The 25816-nt window shown below is 43.2% G+C and overlaps 1 protein-coding gene across 1 annotated transcript in view; it reads right to left on the reverse strand.

Annotated features, from left to right (window-relative positions):
• Nucleotides 1–25816, reverse strand: part of DYNC1H1 (dynein, cytoplasmic 1, heavy chain 1) — a 44020-nt gene that overhangs the window by 17970 nt on the left and 234 nt on the right. Inside the window, 45 exon segments of the mRNA XM_010157853.1 lie at nucleotides 97–211; nucleotides 476–609; nucleotides 1373–1502; nucleotides 1784–1947; nucleotides 2184–2349; nucleotides 2745–2866; nucleotides 2961–3167; nucleotides 3690–3923; nucleotides 4182–4322; nucleotides 4428–4658; nucleotides 4889–5116; nucleotides 5509–5665; nucleotides 5771–6009; nucleotides 6193–6405; nucleotides 6577–6760; nucleotides 6953–7196; nucleotides 7485–7644; nucleotides 9379–9479; nucleotides 9635–9917; nucleotides 10587–10781; nucleotides 10865–11053; nucleotides 11132–11297; nucleotides 12010–12183; nucleotides 12876–13042; nucleotides 13261–13407; nucleotides 13812–14021; nucleotides 14100–14210; nucleotides 14825–14938; nucleotides 15300–15455; nucleotides 15951–16190; nucleotides 16412–16531; nucleotides 16615–16725; nucleotides 16837–17013; nucleotides 17155–17295; nucleotides 17442–17588; nucleotides 17840–17989; nucleotides 18479–18658; nucleotides 19233–20309; nucleotides 20803–21030; nucleotides 21168–21439; nucleotides 21614–21800; nucleotides 22719–22974; nucleotides 23189–23362; nucleotides 24014–24115; nucleotides 24782–24873. Coding sequence (XP_010156155.1) covers nucleotides 97–211; nucleotides 476–609; nucleotides 1373–1502; nucleotides 1784–1947; nucleotides 2184–2349; nucleotides 2745–2866; nucleotides 2961–3167; nucleotides 3690–3923; nucleotides 4182–4322; nucleotides 4428–4658; nucleotides 4889–5116; nucleotides 5509–5665; nucleotides 5771–6009; nucleotides 6193–6405; nucleotides 6577–6760; nucleotides 6953–7196; nucleotides 7485–7644; nucleotides 9379–9479; nucleotides 9635–9917; nucleotides 10587–10781; nucleotides 10865–11053; nucleotides 11132–11297; nucleotides 12010–12183; nucleotides 12876–13042; nucleotides 13261–13407; nucleotides 13812–14021; nucleotides 14100–14210; nucleotides 14825–14938; nucleotides 15300–15455; nucleotides 15951–16190; nucleotides 16412–16531; nucleotides 16615–16725; nucleotides 16837–17013; nucleotides 17155–17295; nucleotides 17442–17588; nucleotides 17840–17989; nucleotides 18479–18658; nucleotides 19233–20309; nucleotides 20803–21030; nucleotides 21168–21439; nucleotides 21614–21800; nucleotides 22719–22974; nucleotides 23189–23362; nucleotides 24014–24115; nucleotides 24782–24873 — 8736 coding nt within the window.

Raw genomic sequence — 25816 nt, forward strand, 5'->3', positions numbered from 1 at the left:
TTGGTTTAGGTTGTAAAGGGATTTTTTTAATGGTCAGTATTTAAGAAACACAAGCTTTGAGTAGCAGTTTTTATCAAGTGAAACTAGCATGCCAACCTTAATTTGGTAGACGCTCAAACCGTTCATCCAGGCAACAAATCTTGAGAGAGTTGTTTTCCCTGCTCCACTGACTCCAATAAGCAGCAAGTGGCCCTGTGGCTGACGGAAGATCCTGTAGAAACACACGAACAAGTACGTTTTAATCAAGTGTTATCACTTAACTAAGCTTTTCCTTGAGCATCTCAACTTCAAGGCATTCCCAAAACTGACACATCTTTCCAGCTAGGATCCTGCTATCTGGAGGCCAGAAGTAGATCATCTATGGACAACAATGGGATCATGCTCCATTCTTACTTAGTCTGTACTCAGGCTACTCTGTTTCAGAACAAGCCTCTAAATAATATTTATAGGACCAGGAACTGAAGTCTCCACTTACCGGTCAATTCTTAACACGTGATCCAAGACTTCATTGAACAGAACAAGTGGTACATCAAGTTCCTCTTCATAGAAGACTTTAAGCCTAGCTTTAACATAGTCTCTTAATTCTTCTTGATCCACTGGAATATAATCCTAAAAGAATCAATCAATACATTATGGAATTTAAGGTTAAGGGAATTTTGCTTAGGGATCACATTATGAGTAGATGGAAGCAGAACTATGAGAATACTTTGTGTAGCAATCCCATACAAAAGCTTAAGAATGCTGTACTCATTTAGTACATACAGGAACATGCCCGCGGCCTGGAGTGCCACAGACAGCGGCATGGGCTTCAAACACCGTTACCTGATGCACCCATCAAAGGTTGAGCCTGTGCTGCCTGTCACCACAGAGGGTAGGAAGTGGCATGACAAGACTTAAACCCTCCTCACTCGCCCAGTTTATTGTAAATAGCCCTTCCTAGGCATTTGCTACTGGTCACAGAGACGGGTTGAAGGCTAGATGGGCTTTGACCCTGACCTAGGGAGATCTCTACAGATGGCCCAGCTGGACCACTTCAGATGGCAAGCAAAAGTCCGCCATAAAATTTACACTATCAGTGTCGTTCAAGGGTCAATGCCTTATCCAAGGGATCCCATAAGCAGTAACTTGGCAACTTTCTGGGAATGCTGCCTCGTCCTCTAGAAATACAATTTAATACTGCCTTTTTCTGCTGTGATGGATGTCACAATAGTATCCCTGGCATAAGAGCCATTAACTCTGTGGTAGAGTGCACTTCAGATACTCACAGTAACAACTTACAGAATGATGGGCACTGACTACCGTGTTAACACAGTCATAAGAGCAGCATCACTCAGCTGCCCCTAAACTATTTATTTTATTCGTTCATTTTTACCTTCGACAGCCAGTTGCTGTACAAGATAGGCCTGCTCATAGCTTTTTCCTTGTCAATATTGGGGAAGTGCTTCAGAGCAACCATATCAATGTTCTCATCAGTCCAGCGTCTCTCCTCATCTTCCACAAGTCTGGAAAAGGGGAAAAGTCAGTGACTACAAATCCTCTGTAACAGGAGGATACGGTCACATCACATGGCACTGCTGCCACTGAAGCATGTTTCTGCTTTGCGTCGATACAGTTCCCAACAGTATTAAGTTAAAGCAAAGGGAAATAAATATTCTCATTTTTAGTCCAGGTATTTAACACGACACACATTTCAGTTTGGTCTTCCAGTGAAAGTTGGCAAGAAGCAGGGAAAATTCATTTTGTACCCTTCTTTTTTTTACCCCTCATCTCATGTTTGCTTTACCTGTCTTGGAAGAGACGTAAGGCTTCGTGGGCCCAAATCCTGATAAGGCCTTCAACTGGTAACGTTTCCAGTGGTCTTAATGCTTCGAATATACCTCTCACCCACCGAGTCATTTCACGTGGTGAATAGATGTAGTGTGGCTGTGTGTCTTGAGTGAATCTCTCCTAAAAAAAAAAATGTAATTGGTTACTTCATCCCAAAGTTGCACCATAGCTTTTACAGGCCTTGGCATTGCAAGATATTACTTTGCTACCATTATTCAGTGGCTTTTGCCAAAACTGAAGCAATTAGTTGAGTTCTTGTCACATATTATCCACATGAAAGGCAAATAATGCTGTTAAATGATTCAGCAGAAAAGACGACTTCTAATTAGAGTTTGGGGTTATATTTAACAAGATACCTGAGACATCGTGTAGAATTCCACCATAGCAGCAGTGAGAGGTTCTGCATACGTGCGAAGCGACGGGATCAGCCTTAGCATTGCACGATTGAACGTTCCGTATATCTGAGTAAGCGAAGCTGGTCCAGGATAGTCCACATAAACCACAGGAACGTGTCGCAAAAATCTGGAAGATTAGCATATTATATAGTCCAGAAATTCAAGTTACAGTCTGTACTATTTTCATTGTATTTTGCCAAAATTATTACTTATTAGTATTTAAGAAGTGTAATGGTGAGTACACTGGCTGTCTGGCAGGCTGAGAACCAACCAGCAGTTAGATCAAAAGCAAGGAACACAGTTCAGCACAGCTGGTGTTAAAATGTGTGTATTAAGAACAGATTACATAGTCAGCGCTTCACTTTTCCCAGAATCATTAAGGTTGGAAAAGACCTATAGGGTCATCCAGTCCAACCATCAACCCAACACTACCGTACCCACTAGACCATGGCCTCACGCACCATGTCTACATGTTCCTTTAGACCCCTATTCTGTTCCTATAGAGTTTACTAGACACATTACCTGTGTGAAAGAGGTTTTCTTCCAGGATCAGTGGGTGGATTACACGCACCAACAAACTGAATCCTCTCCAGTTTCACCCACGTCTGGTCTGATGTACGATAGAATCCTCCATGTTCCACCATCTGGAAAAAAACACACGTAAAATAAAATCAGTGGAACGTTGTATTTCCCTGAAAACAGTGGTTATGCTGTAGTTGACTGCAAAGAAAACCAAACCTGTCTAATGAAGGATATGACTCTCTGTGTGCCGTATTTGTCCATATCTGGCAAGTTGATTTCATCACAGAACAGCACCAGCCACTTCCCTAACTGCACAGGAGCCAGCACCACCCCATTAGGTGTACGCCTGTACTCGCAGTAGTGATCAAAGGTTTTCAAGAGCAGTTCTGGAGTAGTAGCACTAGAAAAGTTGAGTCCAACCACCTTCAGAAGAGAACAGTGAAAAGAAATAGTTAAAATACACTAAATACATTTACACTTCAGGTGAGTGCCTGCACTCTGACTGTATACTGTTGGCTTCCCACTGCAGGTTCCCCATTTACCACGCAGCAACACCTCCTGCTCCATCTTGCACTCAGAACATCACAGCTTTGTGGAGCTGTTTCTCCACCTAAACACACTGGAGCATGAGCCCTGTTCTTAAACATTACCACAGGGTTTTAAATACTAAATGGAGGAATGCCCTGTATTACTGAAGCAGCAAAAGAAGGAAAAGCAGCTTTTAGGTTAAGGATCTTGAGACATAAATTTAGATTTTGCTCAATGTGAATTTTTTTTTTTTTTTTTGCAAAAAATAAGGTGTACACATGACTGACTGAGGTGGAGGTGTCACTGAATTCTGACCAGCAAATAATTTCCACGCTAAATCAAGACTCCTTTAAGATCAGAGACTCGGTACTACTCTACAGTTCACACGTGTGCACGCACACACACACTCTTGTGTACCTCCATATCAGGCAGAGCTCTGAGAGCACTGAAGAGGGTCATGGTCTTCCCAGAACCTGGTGGGCCACACAGTACCAGAGGTTTGTGTTCTGCCAGCCAAGTGTACAGCAGTGCTTCATGACGAACGGTATCTAGTGTTGGTACTACAACGTCAGGAGCTGCAACTTTGTGTGTCTCAACTTCAATTTGAGGAACCTTGGATTGCCATGGCACCCATTCACCTGTAATGGACACCTAGGAGCACAGAAACACGATCACGCAATTCAGAACAGGAATGTGGTTCAAGTTAACAGATTTATTCTTTTTTAAACCACAGAATAGTTTGTGGCACCGAATTTGAGATGGTTATTTAAACAGGTAGCTTGTTCACTGAACCATGAAATGGTAAAATTTAAGATAGCCCAGTGTTTTATTTTCCAGTTCATCTCCAAAATCTAAAACAAGTCCCTAAGAACACAGAATAGCAACACTTGTAGCGTAAGAAAGGTTTACCTCGTAGTCAATTATAGGTATGTTGGGCGCAGTCGGCAGTGGCACGGTGGTGATCCTCCTAATGTATTCTCCCAGCTCTGCCCTCATTTTCAAACGACTGTCTCCAGACAGAGACCATAGTATTGCATAGACCAGGTACCTCTGAAAGAAGCAGCAAAAGCAGCTATTGGTTGTAGAACAGCAGAACAAAACGAACAACAAATCCAATCTAGCTGCTACAGCGACACGTCCAAGAGCAGCACGTACCTGGATGTAACGCTCCAGCTGATCTATCTGCATCGGGAAGTCTGGGTGATTGGCATTGTACTGGGCTACGTTGCGGCAAGCTTGATGCAACATGGAGAAGAGAGAACCAAGGCAGCGCAGGCGGGTGAGATCCATGATGTGCTCCAACTTGAAAGCATGCTCAAGCGCTTTAGTCACTAGGCCATTAGATGTGAAATATGGCTGCATTATTGTTGCAGCATCTCTCTGAATCTGTTGGGGGAGACAAATGCTGCTCAAACTCACTTCTTATTTCATTACCAGGAATTAATTCTGCTTCAGGTTTGAAATGCTTCATATTTTAATATTCTTTAAAAATACCAAAAGAGGTACAAAGAAGCAGTCAGATTTTCTAGGACAGGCTGTCATAATCCAAGTGCACTGTACTGCTTGTGATACAGGTGTTCTTACTACATTATCCCATAATGTAATCTAAGTTATACCTGCAACATCGGGGATGCTGCTTTTTCTCCTTCATCTTCTTTGCCCTTTCGCCTTCGCTGAGCTTCCTCCTCACCCTCATCCAGAGGAATGCTTCTTAGTCTGGCCAGGAAGTTATTGAATATCATGTCTGTGCTGAGAACATCCTCGCTGAACCACACCATGCCACACCTCGACACAGTAGCCAGAGTGGCGTATTTCAGATCCTGCACCTCAAACATGATACGCACCTAAAGAGTAGAAATTTAAAACAAAACTTTGATGTAAAACCAACAACCAAATGCAAAACCAAAAATCTCCTCCCAAAACCAGTCTCCTTTTAAATAAGTTAATTTGCATTAGCCTCTGAATAAACAACAGCGGCATTAAACTCTCCTAAGGCAAGTTCATCACTGCCTGTTACCCCAGACTTCTACACAATCCACATTTCCCCTACAGGGTCAGAGTAAGCGTAACGTGAAATGTTTGCTTCCACAAAAGCTCTTAACTCCAGCAAACCACCACCCGAGATCAGTATTACTCTGCTTGTGATGAGAAGAGGGACAGCACTAGTACAGATTAAGGTAAAAGCAACAGGTTTATAGGACAGCGTGTAAGCATCGTGTTAAAAAAGTAACATTACATTTGGTGGAAGGCTGAGACGTTCTCCATTTGGCAGGGTCAGTAGTTTGTTGTCATCCAAAACAGAGTTCAAGTTCTCAACCCACTCAGGGTCTACATCACCATCAAAGATAATCCACTGCCGTTTCTGTAGTTCACCTCTCACGTTGTCTATGATTCTACATTAAAGGAAATACTTAATGCAGTAGAGAACAGAGACTCAGGAAGGCCAGAATATTCATGGCCCAAACGTACCAGCCATTTTTCTGCTATTACAGACTCACTTTCTCAGGACATGTGTGAACAAGCCATCTGTCCATTCCCTGGTGTTTGGATCCAAAGTGCCATAGAGGTGATCTTTGCTGATTGCTTTTGGATCTATAATATGAGCAACACCTTCCACACCCTCCAGCCTTTCGAGGGCCTTCAGAAGCACTCTCCAAGCCATGCTCTTTCCACTTCCAGAGGGACCAACCATCATCAATCCGTGATTTATCTGTGTAATCTGATAGAGCTGAAGAACCTGGGCCAGAAGAAATGATGCACCAATTAAGCCTTAACTTCAGTAGTCGATCTAAGCTTCTACATATCGCTCGCTTACGACAAGCAAAAGGAGCAAGTTTTCCACCTTTTGTAATAAAAAAAAGGAAGTTTAATCCCGTACATACATTAACTTCAGTTTCACATTTGCAGATTTATACTTTACCTTTTCTACCCACATGCCACCAACTTCTTCTCCGTCACCATAGGTAAGGTACATTTCCTGACACACTTTCTTAAGCTCCTCGCGCAAGGCTGTCATCTCCCCACGGTGATACTGTACTCCAGGGAATACATCTGAAAGGAGACTGAACAGCAATGGAATGTCTTCTGCAACCAGTTTTGGCACCATTGTTTCACATACGCTCTGGATCAGGATCTGCAGAGAGAGTCATGTTTTGGTTAAGATTTCTTGTTAAGTTCCCTTTACCAAACGTCTAACAAGGAATTCCTCACTAAATACTTACCAATAAAGCACCAGACCAGGTGGTCCTGGCAAAAACAAGATTTTGTTTAACGTGCAGAATTAGAGAGTTCACACACACATTACCTCTTGCTCTGGTAAGTTCTCTGCGATTTCTCCCTCATCAACAACTTCACCACGCTCTTCTTTCTCCCGCTTTATCTTCTGAATCCTCTCCCTCTTCACATTACCCGCACTAACCAGCACGCTCTTCAGTGCTCTCAAGCCAAAGTCATAGTGACTCTGGGAGGACAGCTGTTCATCGCAAAGCCTAAGCAGCAAAGGAGACAAAACACAATCTGATCCTCAACAGGGACCACACAACACTCAGAAAAGGTCACTGTCCACTTGAAACGTTTGCTTGAAATATTAGTGCACAACACGCTTAGTGAGTGGCAGAGAACACTACAGCTTTGAATAACAGGCTCTATTTTTACTGATAGGAGCCAAACTCGTTACTCACTTGAAGAATGGTACTATCTTATTGGCAAGCACTTCAGCCGTTCGGAAGCCTTGGGAGTACAACATGACCTGGGCAATCAACTGACGGTCTGGTTTTGTCATTGCCAAGCTCCGGAACAACTTCTTCAAGTTGTCAGGCAGATTTGATCTGCCAGCATAGCCAGGATTCATGGTGATGAAGATGGCCATGTCAGGGCTCACTTTGACTTGTTTGTTCAGCAGCTCACAAGTAATAGGTGTTGCAGCTGCAAAGAGAGTGCATTTAGTTCCACCTCAGCCAGTGATCAATCACCCGTAGAACAGAAATCATAACTGATTCTGCTTTAGCTTCCTGCAGTAATGGACAGCAGGTCCTCTAGTTCCCCAACTCAAATACAAATTTCAACCAGCTGAAAGTTACTTCAAATTTTTAAGTTGTAATAGAAAGCGGCTTCATCCTTGGATTGTTTGAGAGAAACGTAACTGAGCAGGAAAACAGCACGAAAGACATTAGAGATGCTGAACGACGCTATTAGAAATGAAGAGCTACTCACTCTTGTCATAGTTGGGGTTGGAATGCTCTCGCAAGGCTTCCTGGATGCACTGAACTTGCTGCGAAACAGCAGAGAGCATACGCTCCTCCAATCTGTTGAACTCGTCAAAGCAGCCCCAGGCACCCACCTGGCAAAGTCCCACAAAGATGCGTCCCATGGCCTGTGTGTACAGGAGAAAATTCACTGAAGTCGCATCGCCACTCCTGCCTACGCCCAGGCAAAAGCAGCAGCAAACAGCACTTGGCACAACGAACCCAAGGCAGGAGGAGCTGTACTTTGTACGTAGGATGCCACCTTTGTAGTACTACAAGAGCAGTTAAAAGGGTTCTGACCTTCAGATGTTCACTGCTTCCTGTTATTACATACCGTACTGCAGTGGGCTCACAGACGGTACAGGTAAGGCCACTGCATCATGTTGTGCTCACCGATACCACGAATGCCAAGTGCCCTTCTAGCCCTCTAGTATCGCAAGGAGGATACTAGAATTACAGAGCTTCAGAAGAGCAAACTGGATGACCAGAGTATAAGGCTTCCACCTTAAGAACAACCTTGAGTGTAGGATTCCGCAAAAGGCAGCATGAGGGAATAATGAGGAGGTCTAAAAGCCACTGGTTTAGGACTGATTGGAATCAACTGTTCACTGTCTTTTCCAAGAACTAAGGAACAGTTGAAAAAGACAAAAGAACATGCTGCTTCATAACGTGTGCTGTAATGCAGCAGAACTCTTTGGAATGCCATAGAAACAAGTGCACCTGTGGATGGAGGAGTATGTGCAGAAAGGCTCACTGCAGCATGAATATGGGTAACTCATTTCAACTTGGGACCTCCCGGTCCCGACAACTGTCAGAGGTAGGAAGGGGACTGAGGGCAAGGAAGGAATATTGTGTGCTGTCACAAGTGCATCCGTGGATTCCAGAGGAGTATGTGCAGAAAGGCTCACTGCAGCATGAATATGGGTAACTCATTTCAACTTGGGACCTCCTGATCCCGACAACTGTCAGAGGTAGGAAGGGGACTGAGGGCAAGGAAGGAATATTGTGTGCTGTCCCTCATCTTACTGCTCCATCGGTCGCCACTACAGGCTGAATGCTGAGTGAACTGCCTTCTGTTCTGAGCCGAGCACAGATGTACAGTAGGAACAGATGGGCACCCTGGCAGAGCCTAGGAAGGATCATGTTTTATGTCGTTGTTTATCACAGAATGGTTTGAGTTGGAAGGGACGTTAAAGATCATCCAGTTCCAACCCCCCTGCCATGGGCAGGGACACCTTCCACTAGACCAGGTTGCTCAAAGCCTCATCCAGCCTGGCCTTGAACACTTCCAGGTGTTCATATACACACACACACACACACATGCACGCACACACACCCACCCCCTGACAGGTTTTTATTTTGAGGTGTCTGACATGTTACAGTTGACAGAAACACTTCATCTGGTTCTCAGCTTGAAGATACCAGTAATTTTAAAGTATCTGGGTAAATTTTCCTAGTTCTGAGTCATCTTTCACATGCTGAGGCAAACTCTACAGTTATGTCACGAAGGTCATTTGGTAACCATGCAGCTGCTTCGTCAGTCTCACACTCTGATCTGTTCTCCATTAAACCAGTACTATCAAAGCAAACCAAACATCTTAATTTACTTTCTGAAACCCAGTCCTAAGCTCCTGCTGCTATACAAATGCCCATTCTAAAAAACCGGAACACCTTCCCCCACAATTTTCTGCCCCACTTTTACTTTAGGCATTTTTTTGTTACAGAGCATCTGTACGATGCCTTCTCAGTTAAGGCTTCTAGATACACGATCGTGGAAGTAAACACCACTGGCTGTTGCAAAGTTCTGAAGGGATTCCTAATGCTTGCTAGCAAAAGCTACATTTTTTAATCAAACAACTCACCTGGAAGTCAAATGTTTCATCACAGTTGAAAACCAACACAAAGCGGCCAAGCTGATGTCCAAGAGCCTTAACAGATTCCGTTTTACCCGTACCAGCAGGACCTGTTGGTGAAGTGGGACAGACGGTTTTAGTGGTTTTCATCTTGAAGTACCACTGCCTACTCAGGTGATGTGCCAGCACACAAAGCTCTACATCAGAGAGGGTTAAGAGTTAAGATACTGTCTCGAGGCATTTTTGTACTCGAGTACAAACTTACCAAATGGTGACCCTCCAAGCCTTGCCTCCAGGGCTTGTGTCATTGTCAGGTAGCAGCGGTCAGTGAGAGGAGTCTGTACCAGCTTATCCTGAACACCAAGGTACTCAAACCCATAGTTGAACTTGGCATTGGCCATCTGAATGGAGAGCTGTTGCAACACATCGGTCTGCTTCGGGTCAAAGTAGAACCGCATCTGGCTGAGCCACTCAAAGGACTTGGAGTTGTCGATCTTGCTCTTGATCAGCGATCTTGTAACATCCCTCTGGTGCACCAACTCAGTGATCTGGAGAATGAAGTAACTCCTCAGTCCACAGCAACACAAGCCGTTGCTAACAAAGCCAGGGATCCTATAGCTTCTCAGACCAGCACAGTAAACTGCCATCACTTAGAAATCACAACCCACCAACAGTCTCTGCCTTAAAATCTGTTGCTACAAACCCAAGACTAATGACACTGACGGCTATTGTTAGGGACTTCCCCAGCTTTCAACAAGGCACTCGGGTCCAGTTAGTCTGTTAATTCATTACACAGTTTCTGGCAAGTAAAATACCTCGTTCAGTAGTGAAGACAAGTACTCCTAAACCAGACCAGATATTTCCCTCTGGGCAGGGGCACCCATCTATAGAAATTACCCAGGATGATTTTAACCCCCACCCCAAGCATATAATAATTACAATAAGCAGCTTAATGAGATATTTTACTTCTGAATGAAGAAATCAGTAGCTCCCGTATTTGGAAGCGCTAGTTTGGAGATTAGTGAGCTGGTCTTAAATACACTATCATGTATTACGCTGACTGGAGTGAAAAACTACAGGGATCAGGGCTTGATGCAGTTAAGTCACAAGAAACTTTTGCCTAGAGGAAAAATAAGTCTTATAGTAATCAACCTTTCCACTAAACTTTTAAAATCCTCACCTGCTAACCCAGAAGAGGAAACAAGGTTTTTACTTACCAAGTGCTCCAGTTTCCTCCTGCGAAGAGGCGGCTGCTCCATCAGCACGGAGTCTGCCAGGACGTTGAGCGTGACCTCGACGTTAGCAAGCACGGAGTGGAGGGGACTGCTGTCGCCAGCTCCAACCACACCACTGAGGGCCGACTCCACATTCTCAGACCATGCAATCTGGGCTGACAGGACAACAAGCTGAGCCTGTGTAACAAAAATCCTGGTCAGACAGCTTTCCTCACTGAAGGAACCAAGCTGCAGTTTGCTTAAGTGTTCCATACTGATACCTGGTATTTGTCAATCCAAGAGATGTAGACTGCTGGGTCAATTGAAGTCGCTTTTCCAAAGATTTCCACTTCAGTAACAGATTCTGCAAGCAATTTAGCAAGCGTCACTCTCATTTCTTTCTCAACAAGAGTGAGCCACTCGTTGATCTTGGGATGTTCCGTGATGGAGACCGGAGTTTTGAACAGCACCTGCAAGAGTCAGGTTTAAGTCAGCCCACGTTCCCTTATTTTCAGAATCTTATTTAAGAAGTAACACTGCAGCCATACCTCCTCTCCTTCCCGTGAGGATATCCCAAGAACCACAGAATTATCCTCATTGAGAATAATGCTAGAAACGCCAGCAAACATCTTCTTGAAGTGTTTCTGCAGCTTAGCAACATTCTTGCTGTTTCCAATGATTTCAAGCAAGTCTTCATCACCAACAAAATAAAACCTAATAATTTCACAGAATTAGAACTAGATCAGAACTCCAACTATCACTTTTCACTTATGCTCCATCGATGGCCACTATACAGGAGTAATTAAACTCCCTTCCCCAACACTGCAAGAGTGCATGGACCACAAATTTGCTAGTGCAGTTCTAAGATTAAGTCCCAGTTCATGTGGTCTGTACCATACAAGAGTGTATACATGCTCCATACTGTGGATCATTTTCTTTACCCAGTCACTCCCGAAATACCCACAGTACAGCTTGGGAATGAAGTCTATTAGGCAATAAGAACTCCCACGCAGTACCTCCCTCTCTCATGCTAAGTGACCGACTAGTTGAGGAGTACAGGGAAGTCAGACCCAACGACTTAAATACTGGATTGTGATGGTTTAGACACTGTCCTTCAATCAAATGCCAAAATGAAGCATTTCAAAATAGAACCTGTAAGTTTACAGGAATCAGCTGCAATAGTTCCTTAAGCAATATTCGAATCCTACAACCAGCCACAGATGAGCAAGTAAGGGAAGTTTTCATCCCTTATCCTGAGAAGTAGGTATAACTGAATTCTGTATTTAGACAACACAGATTTAAATGGTGGTAACATCCTATATATATGCAATACATAAATACTGGCAGAGGCATTACAGAACAGTACACTAATTCCTGCACAGAAACATCCAATTACCTCAAAAGTCAACTAAAGTCAACTTCTTACCGAGGAAAAGAGGACCTCTCCCTTTCCAAGTATTCTCCCAGTGCCTTCTGTATCTTCCCAAGTAAGTCTGCCAGTCTCTCCAGTGACCTCTGCACACCCTGAATGTTAAGAACATCCATCACAAGTGGAGATTTGGACACCTTTTTCATGAGTGCCAAGAATTCAGTGCTGATGCTGCAAGTAAAATAACACAGTACATTAGTGCAAACTCAGTAAGCACAGGCGTGTGTAACACCAGGTGTTCATCTTTAAATGATCACTGCCTCTCTAATTGTTGCAGGTGCCCTAGGGAACACCAGGCTAAATTCCCAAAACAACTCTTCCACAACAGCAGAATTTAACTTCTTTGCAATGTTCAATCTATGAGTTCCCCTGCTAAAGCTCTAGTCTCCTTCATTTCTTGAAGAGATGCACAAATTTGATTCTCTGATCTGACTGGAAGCGTGTGGAATGAATGAACAAGGGTGACCAGAGCAACTTAAAGCCGAGGAAGAAAATTATGTTTGAAGGGTGACAGCAACAGGAATCGGCCTGCTTGCTGCAGCCACAATACCAGAAAAATCCTCGAGGTAGCTGACTGGAACTAGCAAGAACACACACCTGAATCCAAATAATCTTCTAAAAACTGTGTATCAGAAAAATGTTTATAACCAACAGGCTGTCACAGTTGTCTCCATGCACCTCTTGCCCTACTTGTTTGCTTGATGAACTTATGTCTACAGCAGGGCTGAAATCCAGCTGGACCAGGTAAGAATACCGTTAATATTTCAACTCAGAGAGTGCTACACGGGAGTCATGAAGTTGCAGGCCTGTCCACACGGTGCCTCAAAAGGAGGTGAGAAATAACAAAGCAATTAAAAAGTTACCTCTGGAACCGCTGGGTCTCCACAGGCAGCAAGTGCTTGATGTCTGCACTACCAGTAAAGATACCCTCCAGGTAGACCCATCGCCTCTGGACATCTATCCAGACGTCAAAGAGTGCCATGATACGGTTCAGCTTATCTTCCCAGCTAAGGGCATCTTCCTCAAACACCTGAAGTTTAAATGCTGCATTAATAACTATTTTAATAGTATCAGGAATTTGAACGCTAACAATTATGGTTAGTGGAAACAGTTGTTCGAGAGTTACAATGTATGCATATGCAATTAACTCTCAACTTAAATAGTGAATATAGTCCCCGCTGGCAAACACAGAAGCTAAACAAGAGAGGAAGACACAATTAAATGAAGATTCCTTAGCTTTGTTCTCACCTTGTAGTACGGTGACAGCTTCATAGCGGACACGCTGTTAATGTGCTCTTTTACTTTGTTGAAGAGGTCATCCCATCCACGAATCAAGCGACATTTGTTCTGGTAATTCACCAAGTCCAGTTCGTAAGTGTTCCACACTTCTCGTATCTGAAGAAAAAAAAACGTTTAAAAGATACAACATCAATCATTTCTGCTCCAACACAGTTACAAAGTAGAAATGCATTGCAGCAATCAAATATTAATTTTTTTTTTTACCCAAGGATTCTGGGTTTATGCTCAAGCAGATGCTAAAAACATTGAGAATGTGATGCAGTTATGTAAAACTTAAACAAGGTGGGGTCTTTGCAGTCATTATCAAGGACTGCTTTTCCCAAATAATGCTAGTTTCATCAGAGGAAGCTTAGGTGGCTTTTAACTGTTCCCCAAAATGTGTTCCATGGAGTCTCAGCGCTTGAACCAACAGCTTAGGCTGCCAAGTTTACTACACAAGTGCCAGCTACCTGCCAGAAAGGCTTTCTTTTTCTATTACATGCATACGTGCTGATACTAGCCTGTTTCAAGAACTCTTCCAAAGCCATCTCTCCCTGCGCCACGAGCAGTACATCTTTGACGATTGCTTCGTTCCTCTGTAAATCGACATCCCAGATCTGACCCAGGGTCAATTCTGAGACAACCCAGTTAACGTGAAGCCTTTTCATCAGCTGTTTCCAGTGACGATCTTTCAGCGCCTCAGATTTCAGTTCAATAACTAACATGTTTATCTACAGGAGACAAGAAAGCAAGTCTTATCCTTGAACTTGGACCACAAAATACACAGTTTACAAACAAGTACAACTTACCTTCATGTAGCCCTTCAGAAGCCTCTGAACATACTCATAGGAGGCATACTGTCGCAGGCGGGCAGGGAAGTTTTTCAGCTGGGTCAGCAGACCATCTAAGTTTTGTCGAAGCTATGAATAACATAAAAGCAATGAAATCATTCTCTGTAGGCACCGTATACATCGTTGTAAGAGTTGCAATTGTCTACAGAAACCTCTCTGTAATGACACCTACAGCACAGCTTTCTGTATTTCTATGTGCGTATCCATCTGTATTTGCAGATGTAGTTACTCTGTAGCTGGGCATCTACTTTTGTTGGGTCTGATTAAGACTCATAAAATCCTGTTGTCACAGGCAGTTTATGGCTATTGCTCTCTACCTCCTGAGCACTGAACTGAAACTGATGCTGTCCATCCAACCTTACAATGAAGTCTCCCTACTGAGAGCTAACAGCCTATTTAAAACCAGCAGTTTCCTCTCTGTAGATGCAGTCAGTCCAATCTCAACTTCAAAACCGCTGGAACTGCCCAAATCCCCTGCAAAATAATTGAAGTAGTGACAAACCCTGTGGTTTTTTTTTTCTTAGCATAAGAAAAGAAACCTGCTCATGAGATGCTGAAAAAGGTACCTAAACACTGAAAACGATGAGAAACATGGCAACCGGGCACGTCTGTCTCAAGAAGTCTAACTCTTAACTTGCATACGCGTGCGGCAGTTAGTGTTTATGTACACAGAAGCGGAGTACCTTGCGAGGCTGTACTGAAACCCAGGGTTGTTCTTTCATTTGATCGATCTGCTCCCAGACCTTAGAGAGCTCAGACCAGACGCCTTTGAGATCCTGCAACTCCTCAAGGGCTACCTATAGTAAAGAATGTATCACACATCAGCAGCCATTCCTAATTTCTTCACAGTCGTTAGCATGGGGGAGTCAAACAGAATACTTGGATCATGTCAAAACCCTTCAAGATAGCACGCCAGTTCAACAGAGCTGCCATAGCAAGTGACCTAGGTGAGATTTTTGCATCTCAGGTCACATAACAGCTTCACAAGAATAAGACAATCAAGGAGGAGACCACACACAATCTCTTCAGACTAGAATGGAGTCTGTGTCTTGACACTAGTATACTGCAGGCTACAAGTCACTCTCTTAAGGGAGAGAAAGACGGGAACTGAAACATTTTGATCTGAAATTGAAAAGAAATTGTGTGAACAAGTTGTACCTGGACACGCTCCTCACTGCCACTGAGCAGTCCTGTATCTGTTAGTTCCAGAGCTTCCTTGGCCTTTGCACACTTCTCACGATCATCCTTCAGCCTACCGAATTTTCCTTCGTAAATGGTAAGAGCTTGAAGAGCCTCTTCTGGACGCAGGTTTCCCTAAAGTTTGCATGGGATACATTAATCCAAAACCCCTACAATCAAGCTGGTCTGTCTCACTATTTTTCCATTTCCAGTTTGCTGACAATAAGGCTACATACTAATCCAGAGTAAGTCTCACCCCACTTTTCCATGTAGTTTTTGACTTTACCAAACAGAACTTTAGGACAAAAAAGGGGGGCAAAAAAGCAGCTTGCTTCTAAATCCTCCTACACGCATGCCTCTGACACACCCCTTGTTTCAGCCAAAGCTGCTAGTAACGGAAGTCATCCTGCTTTTCGCACCTAGCACAGGGCCATGTTTTAAGGGTAAGCTTCCCTCTGCCACGCTCCCCCCCAACATGAATACATCAGCAAGTTATTATAGTACCCTCAAAAAGACTGTCACCATCTCTAAGATGAAAACCTGAAGGAAAACATTAAAATAAACTGCCTACTTCTTCCTGAATGCAGAGCATGTACCTCATTCGCTGCACGAGTACTGATCACCACTTACTGTTACAGGCTTTGTCTTCTCCCAGTCTGTCAGCAGGTCAGTTGTGCGGCTCTCCACTGCACGATCCTCCTGAACTATCTTCATCTGCAAATTGGCTACTTGTTGCTGAATGGCAGAATCCTTTCTACGCATGATGTCGTTAAATGCACCCCATTCTCCTTCGATGTTGTCAATGTACAGCCAAGAGGACGGAAACTGGAACCTTTGTTTTTCAAGCAAGCGCTGGCCGTTGCGATACAGCTACAAGAGACAGCAACTTGGAGTTAGAGATACAGAACCAAGTGAAGTTGCAAGGCTAAATACTCAACACATTTACACAAACGCTCACTACAGAGTTCACAGGATTCCTCAAGACACCAAGTTCAAGTCTGTTATCAAGAGAACTTGAATATCATGAAGCTGAACCTTAAGAGCTACGCCTGACATTTGCAGAAGGAAGAATCATTAGTGAGACAACGTACCTCAACTTGCTTTTCAAACTGCTTGATTTTACGTTTCAGGGACTGCACGTACGTGATGAACGTCACTGCATCTGATGTGCTGGCAGTGTCCACTGAATGCTGTTCCAGTTCTTGACGGGACTGTTTGGGGCACAAATCAGTGTTTTAGAAGTCTAGAACAGTTGATGTGAAAGTGAAAAAACAGGAGTTTGGACTTGTCTTACCTTAGAGATTTGTAAATGAAACTCTGTCATATTCTGACCAAGCATTTGTCCAAATTTGCTGAGCACTTCCTTGTGCCAGGAGTCATACTTCAAGTTCACCTTTGATTGTACCTACAGTTGAATAAAGTTACACAACAGTAATGTGTTGGCTTTGCTATTTTCTATTATACTTCTATTCTGAATTGAATGAATCTACCACGAACAGGAATTACAACCTCTTACCTTGCCATAGTCTATGACAACAGGTCCAAATTCCTTTCTGGTTTCTGCATTGTCAAATGTTCCTCTTGCCTTTCTTATCTGGACTAAAAGGGCTTGCCACTTATTCAGGTCTTCTCCAAGGCGGTTGTATATGTTTTCGGCCTGCATATCCCAGAGACACTGGTACTGCAGCCAAACCTGATGGAGGCATTTCACAAACAACGTTCAGAACTTCTCCAATATATTCCAAAAGACGTGCATCCCCCCAGCCGCCAGGAAAACTGACAGATAAGTCCACGTTCACTTTAGCTGTAGCATTACACGGCGTCAGCCTCCTACCTTGACGTACTGCTCCACTTCAGTCACAATTCCCATGACAGCAGAGTACGACTCCTCCAGAGCTGCTGGGCCATCAGGCATCCTTGTCAATGCATTACGGTAGAATTTCTCTTCCTCAGACAGCTCATAATGCACCCCGACCTAGGAACCACCATTATACAGGCGATATACGTGAATTTCTAGGGCACTCATACTCAGGCCTACAGCAACACACTAAGCTATCACACACAATTAATTATGGAGTGAAAATAATTGCTCAAACTTAGATACAGCTTCGTTACACTTACCTGATATCTCTGACTTTGAATTCTTGGTAGCGACAGGATTACCATCTTCCAAGAAAACACTTCTTGAAAAAGTTTGTATCTGCACTCTTCAATTGGTGGATTCAAGTATATTACCTGGTTGGTTATTCTCAGTTCATGTACAATATTCTGCAGAAATAGTAAAAACCCTCAGTTTTACTGGCAGATACTACTACACATAGACAAGAATTTTGCACTTCAAGAAGTAGCATGCAATTTTGAAAAAATCAACTTGCACTTAAATGGGAGGAGGCAAGTGTTCCTCCAACACCAGATGCAGAAGAAACATCTATCTCCAAGACAAGCCTCAGATACAATTCTTGCCGTAACTAATTGACAATAAGGAAAAAACCAGCAAACACACCCACAACAAAACTTACTTTGATCTTGGGTTCGCCACCCGGTTTATGGCTCACTTGAGGAGCGTCTGTATCCATGTCAACTTCTGCTTTGTCATCTGCTTGTCCAAGAAGAACCTGGGTCCAGGCCCTCAGCCCAGCTTGCAAACGAACACCCAGGATTCTTTCAATCTAAAGAAAATAGGCCACATTGGAGGAAAAAGCCACAAATTCACTGCATAAGGATCCCTGCTATCAATACATTCTGACATCAGGCACACATAATGGAATTAAAACAATTTTAACTGCTTTGAGGTTGACTTCAGCATCCAGTAACCTGAAACTTAACAAGCAGAACCAAACAGTATGAAGGCAACGAGTCTTTGTGACCTGCACAGGAAATTTTCACCACCCTTTATCAACCTTCTAGGCAGTCAAGCTGTATCAAAATTTTCTCTTCAAAAGACAAAACTCCCCTTGAACTAACTGAACCCAGAAGTCAACAGCTAAAAAAAAAATAGGTCTTGCATCCTCTGCATACCAAAACTGCATTGAAATTTTCAGAGAATGGGGAGACTAAATTTTCCCTGGGTGACCATAAGGAGTAAAATCAAAAAAACATTCTGCACATGATTAAAATGTTTCCTCTAAATATATACAACTCCTTGATCTCAAACCTACCTCCATATCTAACTTATTGACCCAGATTGGCAAATTTGAATATGAATGAAGATTTAAGTCATCCACAGCTTTCTGAACCCTGTTCAAGATTTCAGAGAAAGTCTTGTGATCATACATGCATGTTTCCAACGATCTCACTTCCAGGTCTATTTTCTCCTCAATGATGAGCAGATCATCTACCTAAAACAGTTAGGAAAATGGGATATTTAGTTTGGCAGGTTAGACAGAGGCAACAACAATTATGCAGTCATATCACTTCTCTTTATCTGGATGCAGCAAGCCTATCAATTTTAGCAGCACTAAAAGATCCATCCAGCTGGCCAATTGGTACTAACTCAACCAGCTGCTTAACAGAAGAGCTACAGAACAGGTCATCAGTTATCCAATTCCACTTTTCATAGAATCATATAATGGTTTGAGTTGGAAGGTACATTAAAGACCATCTAGTTCCAACCTCCCTGCCATGGGCAGGGACACCTTCCACTAGACCAGGTTGCTCAAAGCCTCATCCAGCCTGGCCTTGAGGACATCCAGGGATGGTGCATCCACAGCTTCTCTGGGCAACCTGTTCCAGTGCTTCACCACCCTCTCTGTGAAGAACTTCTTCATGACATCTAATCTAAACCTACCCACCTTCAATTTAAACCCGTTACCCTTGTCCTGTCACTACAGGCCCTTGTAACTCTTTTGGTTAATCAGACGTTACTGAAGTATAAATGTGAAAGTTTTTCAGAATTCGAAAGATTAAACAAACCTTTTCCTGGAAACTGAAGACAGTCTCGGCTAAGCGCTGCACATATGGATCAAGTTTGTAGGATTCCCACACGAGTGCAATTCCTTCTGCAATCAAAGCCTGCACCTCCTTCTTCAAGCCAGCAACCAGAAGTGAGATAGTATTACGCTCTTCTACTTTCTCACACGTTCGTTCATATGTACGGACACTTTCAATGAGAGAAATGGCAAACGGGTAGAGCTGGTTTGCTTGGTGAGCTTTGTTGACAATTGCTAGAGGGACGCGGAAACCAAGCCATTTCAGGTTTCGGACTTCTTTTGAAAGAGTTATTATTTCTGGGAGGAAGTTGACTTTCAGTTTCAGGACGTTTCCAGTTCGACCTCGAACACGAGTGCTTTCAATGGTGAAAATACGACCAGACACACCAAGATTGCGCTGCTGAACTTTTCTTGCCCAGTCATCAAAGATCTCCTGAGTGTTGAGCTTCATGCGAAAGCTATCTCCGTCCTGCTTTAGCTTCTGACCTTCTACATGGTTCTCCCAGCCTTTGCCAAGGACATCCTCAACACGCTTCATGTAAGCGGTGAGCTGTCTGTCAATCTGTTTAGCCCAGATTATAGACCCAGACACAGGAGGCAAGTCACGCACATGACTCATTTTACAAGCTTGACTCTGCGGGTACTGTACTTTGAATTTGTCATGAAGAGACTCGATATCATCTTTCACGCGTTGGATCAATTGCGTTTGATATTCACGAATGGCCCCGCGAATGTGAGGCCTGACAAACAAGGCATTAAACCGAGAGAAGATTCTGAACATTTCATTGGCATTCTTTGCGGTACCAAGCTGGTCTCTCAAACGGGCCGTTATTCTCGTTTCAACTCTATCGATTCTCTCATCATATCGTTTCATTGCTGCCTCCCAAGCTTCTGTACCTTCTTTGGAAACATCTAACCCGTCTACTTCCTTAACATTCTCGTAAGCGAGATTGACTTCTTCAATCGCATTAGCATCTGCAGCATCAAACAGGACTTCGGCTACTTTCATATCCTGTGGCTCAGGTACCTCTCCTTGATTTTGCTGGGCAACAGCAGTTACCTGCATTAGAATCACAGCTGAGTGAGTTTGATGCTTACAAAATTTACCTACAAAGAGCTAAACACAGTCTGTTCTAACAAGCACTGCATAAAACCTACAAATTAGTACCAAATCCTTAACAAGCTCTCAGTCATGTTTCAGATTTATGTTCCACTAGGAACGGGGCCACAGAGTTACGTTACAAACTTTCACTACAGTCCAGCATAACCTCACTTTCCACTGTGGTTTCGCCGAGCTCGAGTGTTTACACACTTGATTTCTCCCCTGTATGTTGTCTGGCCTTGCTGTGTCTGTCAGAGTGAGTATGGCCACGCAGTATGTGACTTAGGTTAGAATTCAAGCTGAGCAAGGGTTCAAAACTAGAGCGTTTTTGGAAACAGACAGCAAAACTGAACGTTACATTAGTTTTGCATTGGTAACTTTTTAAAGCAACAGTGAACACTCTTGAAGAAGCCACACAGACTTTGGGTCTGTTAACGACCAAGAAGATTACCTGAGGTCGCAGGACTCTCACAATGACTGCCCTCAGCTGCTCATGCTGACGCCTGAATTTCCTCATTTGATCAAGACGACCTTGGAGTTTCCTATGAGCAGGATTGATACGCCACACCATTTTCAGGTTCTCTTCCCTTTTTCTTTTCACAATGTCTCTCAGTAGAACTTGTAGCTTCTCATACTCATCATCCCAAGTTTGGAACACTTCAAAGCATGCAACCATTACCTGAAGAGAGTTTTAGAACAGGAACTTCAGATCCTAAATTAAATTCTTCCTGAAAGTCACCATTCAGTACAAAAATACAGCTGCTAGTGCCACAAGGCAAAACCCCTGCCACCAGCATCACACACCCATGAACATACCTTTTCAAATTCTTCATAGGCAACATGCATCAGTTTTCTGGTTCCCAACACTTTAAGGAGCTGAGAGCTCAGATCTCTTGAAATAGCCTCCACCAAACGCAATGCCCTTTGGATTGGGTATTTTGTGTTTCTGATTTTTCTCAAATGGGTAAATATTGCAACAAGGGCCTGCCTTATTTTGTCCAGCTCAGTAGCAGAGAGCAAGTCATTCAGTGGAAAGTCTTTCATCAGTGGATTGTAGTCATTCACAGTTTCCAGAGCCTGTTTTAGACCTAAATGTAACGGAAGAGACTTTGAATATAACTTCTAACATCATTAATCTGTAGCTTTAGCTAGAACAAGGTTACTGTAAACAGCACTGTTCTTTGTACCATAATGTTCACGTTTCACAACACCTTAAGTTCCGCAAGACATTCATGAAAGATTTTACTGAATGGGCACTTCACCTGTGTCTGTATCAAAGCTGACGGTTGCATGAAAACGTTTGCCGTGCTTTAGGATGTCCAGAGTCAGAAGAACTTCTGGACTTTCACGTTTTTCCTGAATGCGATACAGAGCCCGTTCCAAATTTAACCAGAAGCTTATCTCTTGTAATGCAGTACCTGATGCAGGATCTCGATCTAATTTGGTCACCTAAAAGTAATGGAAAGAAAGAGAAAGGAGGGGGAAAAGCATTTAATTTATATGCTTCAACTGTAAAAACTTGCTCTGTTACTAAATACAACTGAAACGCAGAACATTTAATAACCCAACCTCAGACAGTTTTGGCACTCATGCTGTAAGAAGCGTAGGAACTGCAGCGCAAGAGTCAAAGTTTCGTTCCAATGGTTCTAAAGGTCACTTTTAGGACCTTCATGTAATACCTTCAGCATAGCCTAGAAAGGTCACCTGTCCACTTTCTTGATCAGTGTCTGTATTCTGGTTGCTGACACATCAGTCAGGCAAAAAACCAATTGTTTTATGCTCTGGAGTAAGAAAAGGCACCACTGTTCCATGAGCAATAGGTGTTCCCTGTGCCCATGGAGAAAAAAAAGCCACAGTAGTATCCAAGATGCTAGTTCTGAGTGACAGCAGCGAACAGCACAGCAGTTCTGAAAAGTAACAGGCAGGAGTGAAGAGGTTACAAGATAGGACTGGAGCAACTGTTCTAAAGTGGTTGCAGATACACCCCGGGGAAGTAACAAAACAAACCAACATGACCTGTTCCTCTCAATCTGCTGTGAAGATTTGAAGAACATTACAAGATTCACAAGGTTACTGCCAGTTAAGTGAGTCTGCTACAAGAAACAGACATGCTCACAGCTTCCTGCAGAACAACTTATACCAGACTCTACAAATTTAGACTAGGCATAGTTTCATCTAGAATCAGACTTAGTCTAATTCAGACTAGCATCTCTGGTGACTCAGAAAGCTGGTCTCAGATTTTCAGAGCATTCTGCACAGAGCAGTATTTTACCAGCTAAACCGTGAAAAAGATCCACAGCACAACACAGAAGCTCTGATCACACAGTCTAGTCCTTGTGGTTTTGGTTGGCTGGTTGGGTTTTGTACCTTCTGTATCTCTCTAATCCAGCGGTTGACTCCAGACTGCAGCTGATTGAGGAACAATGGATCCTCAGCCTTCTCACCAAAATCTGTAACCTTTGGTTTCTCCCCACGCTCATAACACTGCTTGGCAACATTAGTAATGATTGCATGAATTGGTAGACTAATCTCTGGAATTTCAATATTCTGCTGCAGATGTAAGAGGCCCATTTCAAGTTCTGCGATCTTTTTCTCAACGGAAGGAGCCATCTTATCTCCATCCCTGCAAAAGCACAGACATTTCCATGTAAGAGGCCGAAACAAAAGCCATACACAACACATTTAAGCCATCTGAACTACTGCCCCAGAGTCAGCAACAGCATCAGGTGTAACTGTATGCTTCAACAACCTCACGTGACTTCTGCTGAACAGTCACTGTTATTTCTTTCATTAAACACCCACTTTAATTCGTAAGTGCAGTTCTTATACTGAATTACCTGTCTGCTTTGCCAGATTCTCTGATGTAGGACTTGAAAAAGGGAGCAACAGCATTGCTAATGAAAGAATGTAAAGTTTCATACGGAGAATCTTCACTGAGAGTGAGCACTCTCAGCTGGGAAGACACTGGTTTGTCGGCATCAATCACTGGTGTACGCTTAATGAACGCCAGGCTGCAGAACAGGGCAGAGAGTTACCAACTAAACATCTGAAACTTAAGGGACAGAATAGCTTTAATCGGACTGCAAGCTTAGGCCACAGAGCCAAATGCTAACCTGCATCCTCCTACTTCACCGTCTTCTAAGAGACCTGAACACAAGTCTTCCCATACATATACCAACTGTCTTCTAAGAGCCCTGAACACAAGTCTTCCCATACATACTTCTTTGTACATCAGTCATCAGCCAAAATCAGCGATCAACAAGGGCTCTGCACTACGGGCACACTAAAGAGGCCCAAGTCTTATGAAACTGAATTCAGAGTCAAACATGCATTAAGGTAAGTGACAAACATGTAAGAGTCAGATGTAACCAAAGATTACTGAACCCAAGTTGTGTGCGTTACATTTGCATGTATGCCTAATTAATAACGCTTTGTTCCTTTAACCTCAGAGCTGGAAGTCCTAAGCCCCTTTCCTTCAGCCTCATGACACGCCCTTGTTTTATCAGAGCTTCCACATGAAAAGCTACTGCCCTACCTGAATAAAAACGCTGCACGAAGCACTAGGTAAAAAGGAGGTAAATCCATAGGTAAGTAGGTAAATCTGCTTGTGTAGGTCTTGCATTCGTGGGGTTGCAATGTCCAGATCTATTTTACTGACTCACCTGTTTGACTTTATTCCATAATGAATGTCAGTGCTGATAGTGTAGGAAATGAACTCTTTTTCCTCTTCTCCTTCATCTCCCACATCCTCTGCAAAAAATATGCTATGTAAGAAATATGTTATTTCTGAGGCGTGTGCCACTCTCTCTCAACCATCTTCCACTACTACCAGTCAATTTTCTAACCTTTATTTCTACACCAGCTCAATTAACTAAATCGAGTTAAATTTAGCTTTGCAGTATCCCTCAGATTCAGAGTGGGTTCATTGTTTTTTAACAAAACTCCATTAACCTCTTCAGGTCGCTATAAAAAATGATAAAACATTACAACAAGCAGATCATATCTCACATTCTGAGAGAGAAATGTTCTGCAGTACAGAATGTGCATTTATTCATAGAGATATGCTGCCAGGATAACTACACTTCAGCAAGAACATGAAACAGCTGCTTTTTTTCTTTTATAGGTTGTTTTGTAATTTTCAGAGGGTTTTTTTTTTTTTAAAGTGATTTGGAAATAAAGCCTCTGAACAAAAAAAACCTCCTGACAAAACAAAAACCCAAGCCACGTGAGGTACTTGGCCATTACCACAGCCAGTGTATCGCAGATGATGTCATTGCTGGGGATGCAGGCAGTTGTGCTGCAATGCAGTGATTTCAGCGCAGGTTACTCCCTGCTGGGGGACACACTCGGGCTGGACACATTACAGTTGACTCATCCTGCTCTGATTTCATTTCGCCCTTCACAGGGGGTACAGCGTGAGGGTGTCACACCTCTGATTCCGAGCACCAGGGGCCTGGTCACAGACCACCACCACACCAGACTCCACAGGAGCCTGCATGAAAGCTGCTGGCAGGCTGCGCAGCTAGTGAGCGATACCACACAGCAGTTTTCATCACTCAGAAATATAGCTCCTGTTTTACTGTATTTGCAACCAATAATTTACTTCACACTATCTAGCCCACGCAGAAGATTGAACAATACTGTTGGGTTTAGTAGTGTCAAAGAAAGCAAGATCTCCATATAGTGCTGGAGGTTCTGATTTTGTCAAGTTTGAGGACTGGCTGTCCATCAGAAAATCCATTCTCTGCAAGTAAGTGCCATTCAACCAGAAGACATCAATGGAAATGCCTTCTGCCCACAGTAAATCAGTATTTAGCTTCTAAAACACGTACTAAGTGCCTGTGTGACAAGCCTGGAGCTAACTGATCACCACTGTCTTCCATCACTTCCAACCCGAACTACGGATAACCAACCTCATGAGCCAACCATAAAAGATATTAAGGAATCATCTGCACAGTCTACTAACATCCAATGGATTTTCTTTAAATCCTATTAAACACTGTATGGTGAATTCATAAAGACTGCTTTGCTTTTTTTCCCCCTAGAAAATTCTGTTCTCTCTCCTGAAAAAAGAAGTCTCTAACTTCAGAAGAGGAAGGAAGAGGATAATCAGAGGAAATAGACATAAGATAAACAAAGACAGGATATTTTAAGCAACATCTCAAGTTCACAGTGAATAGCCAGTGAGTGCAAGAACCTTCTCCATGTTCTCCTCAGTGTGTAGCAACTGCAGGGCGTATATCCACCGCCCTACACTGCGGCTGCTGGACTGTTGGGATTGGATCAGCCCACCGGGACTGAACCAACAGCACAGGAGGAGCTGAGATCCAGAAGTTTTAAGATTGAAATTGTGCAAGCTCAGACTGGCAGGCACGTTGCCATATACAGCCTTTAGGTCTTGTTTAATGGCAGAAGTCTGTGTTTTTAATGAAGCCTTATAGACTTTTATTTCATTACTGATATTG

This window comes from Eurypyga helias, unplaced genomic scaffold (assembly GCF_000690775.1).
Source record: "Eurypyga helias isolate BGI_N326 unplaced genomic scaffold, ASM69077v1 scaffold5428, whole genome shotgun sequence".
In the NCBI taxonomy this organism is placed as follows: Eukaryota; Metazoa; Chordata; class Aves; order Eurypygiformes; family Eurypygidae; genus Eurypyga; species Eurypyga helias.